The 9,237-nt window shown below is 53.0% G+C and overlaps 1 protein-coding gene across 1 annotated transcript; it reads right to left on the bottom strand.

The window, feature by feature from the left end:
* Positions 1-224: 224 nt before the first annotated feature.
* Positions 225-1,051, bottom strand: LOC123076123 (uncharacterized). Its single transcript, XM_044498534.1, has 3 exons — positions 917-1,051; positions 438-872; positions 225-317 (listed from the first exon to the last, which is right to left on the bottom strand). Exons 1-3 carry the CDS (start codon positions 1,049-1,051, stop codon positions 225-227), a joined length of 663 nt encoding a protein of 220 aa, XP_044354469.1.
* Positions 1,052-9,237: the final 8,186 nt, after the last annotated feature.

The raw sequence follows: 9,237 nt of genomic DNA, 5'->3' as shown, positions 1-9,237 counted from the left end.
CAGTGGAAATGCAACCAAAGCAGCACGAACAAGACTGAAAGGGCATAATCAATCGCATCTCCTACAAATCAACATCCAATCGATACTAGTAGTAATTCAAGTCTTAAATTGTGCAACATTTAACCAGGAAATAGAAGACCCCTTAATTAAGCTAATCTACTACTAGTATAGATATAGATAGCAGACCCAAGCTAGATGGATCGGCGGGGATGCCCCTGCGTGTGTCAGTCGTACACCGGGCCTGTCTTGCATCCGGCGAGGAAGACGTCGGTGAGGACGGTCTTGGACTGCAGCGCCGCCTTGAGAATCGCCAAACCCTGCACATCAAATCAATTGGTTAATTAATGCTCCATCAACAATCATGCGGTGCGGGCCACCGGCAAGTGAGAGAGATGGTATTATATTGGTATGCTCGATCAACAATGGTCACCACTCACCTCCTTGTAGCCGATCCGCACGGTCTTCTCCTGGAGCGCGCTGAGGCCCCTGACGGCGAAGGTGTTGAGCAGGGTGATGCTGGAGATGGTGGACATGGGGGTCACGGCGAGGTTGTCCATCCCCGTGTACGTCACCACGCCCTGCACGAACCCTTTCGCCCCTCCGGCGGCGGCCTGCCCGGAGCCGCCGGAATCGGGCCGCACGCACTGGATCGCGTCCGCCATATGGTTGCCACATCTGGGGCACTTGGCGCCTCTCACCTCCGTCACGTAGCCGGGGCTGTGGCAATAGCCGCACCTGAAGAAAGCCGGCGACGGGCTCGGCAGGCCGAGGAGGGACAGGGAGATGCTGGGGGCCGCCGCCGGCGAGGGCACGGCGGGGCGTAGGAGCGCATCGGTGTTCGCCCCGGGCAGGACGTAGGAGCCGTCGAGCTTCTGAACGCTGGCGTAGAGGTCGCCGACTCGCCGGCGCCCCCGACCATTGAGTCCGGCCCGAGCAGCTTGACGGCGGTGCCGACGGGCAGGACGAGGAGTGAGAAGAGGAAGTCCACGACGTCCTTGCCGGCCTCGGCGAACAGCACGCGCCCCGCCTCGGTGTCCACCAGCAGCTTCATGCTCTCCGTTGGAATTGTTAGAAGAGATAGAGAGATCGGTGGAATCGTTGATTGTATAAGTCAAGGCATGAACAAATCCTAAGTTATCATATGTTTCCTAAATAAACATTATACTCAACGCCCCCCACAGTCACAACGGTAGCGATGCACACGGTGAGACTGGAGAAGAATCCGAAGAGAAGCCGACGGACACACCCCACAGTCGTAACGATCGATGCATCACAGAAGGCGTGGCTGGAGTGAAAACCGACAAAGTTGCTCAAGCAAGACGGTAGCCCTTTGTGCCGTTTGTCGAGGTAGCCGAGAGCGCGGGTGGTGTAGCCGTGGTCGAGGTAGTCGTGCGAAAAATGCCGTGGTCGATGTTGAGTCGTGGCAGCCGGTGTCGAGGATGTCGCTGTGGAGCCGCAGGCGCAAGGAGGCGCCGAGTTAGTCATGGGCACAGTGGTGTCGAAGTAGTGTGCGCCGGGTAGAGGACGATGTTGACGAGGCATCGCATCGGGTTTGCCAAACCCAGGGACACGTCGTACACGAAGGCACTCGTCGGTGTTGCCAGCACCGGGCATGCATAGACAGGCGAACACGAAGTTGACGAAGCGCCACACCAGGCTTCCTAGGCCCGGGGATACGTCTTGGACGAAGGCACTCATCGGTGTTGCCAGCACCGGGCATGCGTAGACGAGGGACCTGCACGAGCTGTACACTATGTCGAGGAGTCGGAGGGGCCAACAGAGAAGTAGACTCAACGACAATTGCGGTGTCCATCGGCGCGGGGCCGATGTCACCAACGGTGGTCGGAGTAGACGAAGTGGTCGGGTAGATGACGGGACGCCGCTCGGTGGAGGCGGGGTGGCGGCGGAGTCCGAGAGGAAGCCGACAACGATGGTCGGCAGGGCGGCCGTACAGGCGCGGCGTAGATTGACGGGCGGGCCGGCGCGTGAACGGCGGCTGTGATAGGCCACCGCATGGCGCGAGGCCGCCGGTCGAGGCGATGCAGGAGTCCCGGTCAGAATAGGGTGACGACTGCCAGCGTAGATCGACGAGCGAGCCGGCGCACGAATGGCAGATGTGATGGGCCCCCGCACCGCGTGAGGCCGTCGAGTCGGGGCGACGGGTGGGCAGACGTACGAACAACGACCGTTAGGGGCCGCCGGGTCGGTGAAGAGGCCGGCCGGTCGCACCCGTGTTGGAGTAGAGGCGCGCGGGTGTGAAGGGCGGCGGCGGGTGACGCAAACCGATCTTAATCGGAAAATCAAAAGAAAACGCCGATCAAGATGACCGGTGGGAGAGAGAAAAATCCGGAGCAAAGGCTCGGGAAAAAGACTCTTTAAGGCAGCCGGCCAACACGACCGGCGGACGAACCCTAGGTACGAGCGGCATGGCCCCAACGGCGGTCATGACGACCGACAGCCCCGGGAGAGAGATTGATGAAATCGTTGATTGTATTGCTTGATCCTCATGAACATATATATAAAAATACATGATTATTTTAGAGTACAGATCAAGACAGAAACAAATCCTACACTATCCTATGTTTTCTAAATAAACATTATACTGCAGCAGGCTAACTGCTGAGGCCGGTTCTCCAGGAGCTTCAACAGCTTGTGCTCTTCATGCGTTCGCACGTCCTACATGCCGTTGCCGTTGTACTCTCGTCTTTCTTTTTTTGGTAAAGCCTGTTAGAGTTATATTGATGATGGCTTTTGGGCTTTTGTATTCTTGCCTTTTGGCATCTTCATGTACATCATATATATGGTGGCTTTGGCCTCCTAGTAATACAAGTTGCATATTCATGACATGGTATTAGAGCTCTAGGTTTTTCTTTCGCACGTCGCAACTCGTGCTCAGATCCAATCGCGCCGCCGTGTTTTCCTTTTCCCGGCTGTGCTGCTCCACGTCGTCTGCTACTCCTACCACAGGCGCCTCTTCTCCCACCCACCCCGTCTCGTCCAATCCCGGCGGTGCCCTCGTCAACCTCGTGTTCGCGGGTGTCTCGATTTGGAGGCCTCGCACCGTGCGTCTTTTTCTCCCGCAGCAGGTGCACGCCCTGGCCAGGGGGTTGTCTGCATCCGCCACTGCAGGCCAGCAGCCGATCTCTGCCGCCGACCGCTGGATTCCGCCATCTCCAGTGCCTGGACGAAGCTGCCCACCCATCCCGTCCGCTTCGCGATCTGCTGCCTGCCTTTCCAGATCGAGCAGCTCGGGTCCCCGCCCAAAATCGGCCGCGTCGGCCGGCCACCGGTTCAGGTGCCGTCCGCGTCCGCGTCCGGCCGATTACGCCTCAGATCGGCCATGCTAGATCAGCCGCCGGCCACTTCTCACACCTGCGTGTGTTAACTACAGGGGCTGAATCGATCCACCTACCTGTGTGTTGTGTGTGTGCGCGTACGGACTACTCCCTGCACGGCCCGTGAATTGCTTTGGGCTGCTGGTGAGCGGACGGCTACTCTGCCAGTTGGTCTGCTTCTGTTTGCCTGGCTTGAAGTCTGTGGTTGCAAAAAAAAGAGAGAGAGAAAAAAAAGGTGATACAATGTGTTCGTCGGGTACCCCTCTCCCACGCTGCCCCATGTTTTTCGACGGTATTCCGTACATTGATCCCTTCTCATACATGCGTCTTTCCTCGGTGCTTGGTACTCACCCGTTTGGAGGTGGTGGTTGTCGCTCTACTCCGACACCTTTTGTGACTTCCATCGGTGCTGCTGGTCGCTTTATATTGACTCCTTCGACAACTGCAGCGCCTCTTGTAGCTGCTTCTCTGCATGGTGTTAGTCGTTCTTTAGCGATTCTTCCCACGATTTCTGCAACTGGTGATTCTCGCCCTATGTCGACTGCTCCCGCGGCTTCTGCATGCGGTGGTGAGCGCTCTATGTCGACTCCTCTCGCGGCTTCCACACGCGACGGTGACCGCTCTACGTTGACTTTCTACTCTCAGCCGACTCTCCACGCGGCTTCCACAGGAGGTGGCGATTGCTCATCGTCGACATGTGTTTCTACCTCTCCCGCCGTGTCCCTGTCTGCGCGTGAGGTTGCGCAGCTATGATGCCTGCTTGATGCTTGGGATTCTTCACCGACAGGTTCTGCAGTTTCCGTGGCTGACTCTTCTGGCACTGAGAAACCACCATCTACTCTTCCAGGTACATCCCCATGGATTCTTGATACTGGAGCATCCTTTCATATGACTTATGATTCTTCCACTTTGACCTCTGTTCGACCTGTCGAGTCTCCTGTTCGTGTTCTTACAGCTGATGGCACTCCCCTCCCTGTAGCTAGTCGAGGCACTCTTAGCACTTCTTCATTTCATGTTCCCTCCGTCGCTCATGTTCCTCGACTTACCATGCAGCTCATATCTGGTGGTCAGATTGTTGACTCTAGTTGTAGGGTCATTCTCGACTTTGATTCATGTTTTGTTCAGGATCGTCGCACGGGCGCTCTACTTGGTGCTGGCCCTCGACGTTTTGATGGTCTCTGGGAGCTTGACTGACTTCGTCTTCCCTCCGCTGCCACCTCTGCCAGTCTCGCAACCCCTGTTGTTGCATCTACCAGCTCTTTTCAGTAGTGGCATCATCGTCTTGGCCATTTATGTGGTTCTCGTCTCTCGTCTCTAGTTCATCGTGGTGTTCTGGGGTCTGTCTCTGGTAACGCTTCGTTGGATTGTATGGGTTGTCGGCTTGGTAAGCAGATTCAGCTACCGTATCCTCATAGCGAGTCAGTGTCCGAGCGTCCTTTTGATCTTGTTCACTCTGATGTTTGGGGTCCGGCTCCCTTTGCTTCGAAAGGGGGTCATCGCTACTATATTATCTTTATAGATGACTTTTCTCGGTACACTTGGATCTATTTCATGTCTTCTCGTAGTGAGGTCTTATCTATATACAAAAAATTTGCTGCCATGGTTCATACCCAATTTTCCACTCCTATTCGTGTTTTTCGCGCAGATTCAGCTGATGAGTATATCTCCCATGCGCTGCGAGGATTTCTTGCTGAGCAGGGTACTCTTGCTCAGTTCTCTTGCCCTGGTGCTCATGCTCAGAATGGCGTGGCTGAGCGCAAGCATCGTCACCTTCTTGAGACGGCGCGTGCGATGATGATCGCCGCCTCTCTTCCGCCTCACTTCTGGGCTGAGGCTGTTACTACTTCCACCTATCTCATCAACATTCAGCCATCTGCTGCTCTACAAGGTGGTATTCCTCTCGAGCGTCTTTCTGGTCGTTCTCCTGATTATTCGGCGCTCCGTTTGTTTGGTTGTGTCTGCTATGTTTTGCTTGCCCCTCGTAAACGCACCAAACTGACCGCTCAGTCTGTTGAGTGTGTCTTTCTTGGATACAGTGATGAGCATAAGGGCTATCGGTGTTGGGATCATTTCGGTCGTCGGATGCGTATTTCCCGGGATGTGCCTTTGATGAATCTCGTCCCTTCTACCTGCGTCCATCCTCCTCGGCTTTTTCTATGGAGGACATCTCTTTTCTTACTTTCCCAGATACACCTCCCTCTGTGCCCAGTATTCCTACTCCTCATCCTGCTGTTGCAGATCCGACACCGTCCTCTCCTACGGTTTCTTCTACTCACTCGTCGCATGATTCTCCACCTTCATCGCCGATAGCTTCTCCTTCTCCACCTTCATCACCGATACATTCCCCGTCTCCACCTCCAGTGATTCCACCTCTTCCGTCCTTTCCTTTCCATTATACTCGTCGTTCACGTGTTGTGAATGAGTGTGACACCCAAAATTTTATTTGGCTTTTTCAAAATTTTTATTTGACTTGAGGGAGGTGATTTAAATTTTCTTCTAAAAAACCCACCCTCTCAAAAACTTTCTTTGTGGCAAGTGTTTTTGTTTTGGATTCACCCAAGACTTGAGTTTGGTCTTGGAGGTTTTTCCCTTTTTTTTATTTGGACTCAAACCAAAATGTTTCTCACTTGGAAAAATATCTTTTGAAAATTCCTTTAAAAAGCTCTATGGCTTTTGGAATGATCCTTTTCCACTTTCAACAAATCTCTCTTGCCATGACCTAAGTGTAGATCCCCTCTCATAAACCTTTCCTCATCTTTGGATCATGATGTATTTCAAATCCAGCAAGTTGAACCTCTCCATATAAATATTTCCATTTATTTCTTATCAAAAACAATTTCTGCCTTCTATTCTAGCTCTTGAAGATTTTCAAAGGAGCCACCCTTTCTGTTTTGATTTTTGCCCCCAAACCAATTTCCCTTCCTAGTCCTTTGAACCCTCAACCAAGATCCATGAAGATCCACTGGTCTTCAGTTCAAAATTTTCAAACTACACCTGCTGCAAGTTTGGACCAGATTTGCCAAATTTGATGAAATTCATTCAAATCCTGCTCCTAAAAATCTGAGAAAAATCAGGCAGCCTCTGGGTGCATTGAGAGGTCACCTCACCAAGTCCCAGCTCCAGAATTTTTTTTCTTGATGCCAAATCATTTCATCGAACACCTACTGGACACTGTTTCTGTGATGTTCAGTCAAATTCAGTTAACAGTGTCTGAAACTACTGTCGTTTCTTCAGTGTCTGTTGTCGATCTCGCCAGTGCCCCGGCGTCGCCGTGTTTCCTGTCCCCTCCCCCTTGTCCTCTGCACCGCACGAGCGCCTGGATGCTTGCGGGCGTCAGCGACGAGCAGGAGGAGGTGCGCCGCCCCGTGACCGATGCCAGCGGCGGCATTGCGGCCGCCAGAGAGAAGCGCAGCGCAGACGGCGCCGCCCAGCGCCGCCCAAGCCACCGGAGGCCGCCGCGTGGTCTTCCACTCCCCCGTGCGCGCTGCCACCCTCGTCGTGAACCGCTAGGCGCGGAGCGCGCTCTCTGCCGCCGCCGTGCCAGTACGGCGACCCCGACGAAGACCGGCGCCATTACGCCATGCCCGACCGAGTTTAGCAGTGGAACAGGACCAGTAACTCTCACTGATGCTGCCTGGCCACCTAAACCCTCTGCCAAGCCACTGCCTCGCCGTAATCGCTCGCCGGAGATTTTCCGTTCACTGCCACCCTCTCGAATCGCCTATAAATAGAGGCCCCGAGCTCCAGCTAGTACCCACACCACCTCTGCTATCCACCAAGACCACGCCTAGCCACTGGAAGAGCCCCGAGGGAGTCTCCTTCCTCAACTCCGGCCGCCGCGACCCGCCACGGGATCCAGCTCGATTCGCTCCCGTGCGTGCACCTCTGCCTCCCATCTCTTGCTAGTAGCTTCCTTTTGCATCCACGCTCCTGACCCGCGCTTCAATTCGGAGTTTGCAGCACCCACCGGAGTTCCCCACCATCGCCCGAGCCGCCGTCCGCCGGAGAAAGTGTCGCCGTCGACGTGGTGCTCCCCGACGCCCAAGTCCACCACCCACCGACGCGGAAGGACACGCTGAACCTCTTGGTACACTCCGATCTCCCTAACTCGCCGTGGTTCGACGCCGGCGACCACCGCAGCCTTCGAGCGCCGGCGAGGTTTTCAAACCTGACATGTGGACCCCCCACGTCAGCCTCTCTTTTCTTTCCCCGAATCGTTTTCTGTTGGCGCCTTCGGGCAAAGTACGTTTTCTCTGTGGGCTTGCGCGTTTCTCTTCGAACCGTTTTCTGTTTTCTCAGTTAAGTCCCTGGATACTTTCTGTTTCATCACAGATTAGTCCCTGGACTAAAACCCTTATAACTTTTTAATAAAAAGTGATTTTTGAGTGATTCTTTTTCTGACAGTCTTATATTTTTGTCTAGTTTTTTATAGGATTTATTTGGAAATTTTTTGAGACAACTTTTATGCACGCGTTGGTTTTCACGTTAGTATGCATCTTCGCTATACCGTAGGTTCCGGGAGAGGTGACGGAGCCGCAAACTTCGCCGAGCTAGACTCCGACTTCTCCGAACTAGGCAAGCATGTTTGAACCTTTGATATGATAGGTGTTTTGCATGTTTGCGTGAAAGGTTGTGCATGGCATATGAGCATCGGTGAGTATCTCGTTGCATGTAAGGCAACTACCCGTGTGTTCCGAAGTTACTATGATCTCTGAGGAGAGATGGCCTAGTCATGTGGTGACATGAAGGGCAGTAAGGTGGTACTGTTGTAGCATGCCAGCCTTACGTCATCCGTTAAATTCTGACGTTAACGTGGACGGAATCACGTTATCGTTCTTCCCCCTTCCGTGCTACCACATGTTTTCTGCCAGAATGCGGTTTAGTAAGTTGGTAACCTCTTTCCATGTACACACCAAATAGAGGGGCCGGGATGAGGGTTCCATGGCCCTGGATTAAAGCCAGTCATCCGGTCAGGGGGCATGGGTGTTTCCGGTTGGGACCGAGAGGGGGGCACCCCTTAGAGCGCGAGTATAGAAATTTGATCCCATGCTACGCGAGGTTGTAGCCTCCCCGTCTCAAGGTTTTTCTTGAACGTTGCCGAGGGTGATTCCTGGCTTCGGAATGTTGAATGGGTGTGTATTGGTTAGATGTGTTTCTTCCAAAACACCGTAAACGGAACTAGTCCCCGTGACTACTGAAATCCGTTGGCTGTGCTTTAAGTACAAACTCTGCAGAGTCAAATCCTTCCGAGTCATCGTATCCATGGTCAAGTAACGTGATCAGTGTATCCATGTCTGTGTCGAATCCTCATGGTATACTCTTCCCCGGTAAACAAACTTGAGTGGTAAACTTAGTTAAACATTATTCCTGTGGATGAACTAACCCTGTTGTTTACCTCATGCCTGATTATTCTCTTGATATGATTTAAATTCATGAGTTACTAAGTTGTGGATATAAGCCCTTTATGTGATGTCGCTCAGACGTCCGACTGTGGCATGTTTATTGTTTACTTTCTATATAAGCCCTTTATGTGATGTTGCTCAGACGTCCGACTGTGGCATGTTTATCGTTTACTTTCAATATAAGCCCTTTATGTGATGTCGCTCAGACGTCCGACTGTGGCATGTTTATCGTTTACTTTCAATATAAGCCCTTTATGTGATGTCGCTCAGACGTCCGACTGTGGCATGTTTATCGTTTACTTTCAATATAAGCCCTTTATGTGATGTCGCTCAGACGTCCGACTGTGGCATGTTTATCGTTTACTTTCAATATAAGCCCTTTATGTGATGTCGCTCAGACGTCCGACTGTGGCATGTTTGTCATTTACTTTCAATATAAGCCCTTTATGTGGTGTCGCCCTGACGCCCGACTGCGGCATTGTCATTCTTGCATTTTCCTC

The sequence above is a fragment of the Triticum aestivum genome, chromosome 3D (genome assembly GCF_018294505.1).
Source record: "Triticum aestivum cultivar Chinese Spring chromosome 3D, IWGSC CS RefSeq v2.1, whole genome shotgun sequence".
NCBI lineage: Eukaryota > Viridiplantae > Streptophyta > Magnoliopsida > Poales > Poaceae > Triticum > Triticum aestivum.
This window is presented reverse-complemented; position numbering and strand designations above follow the sequence as displayed.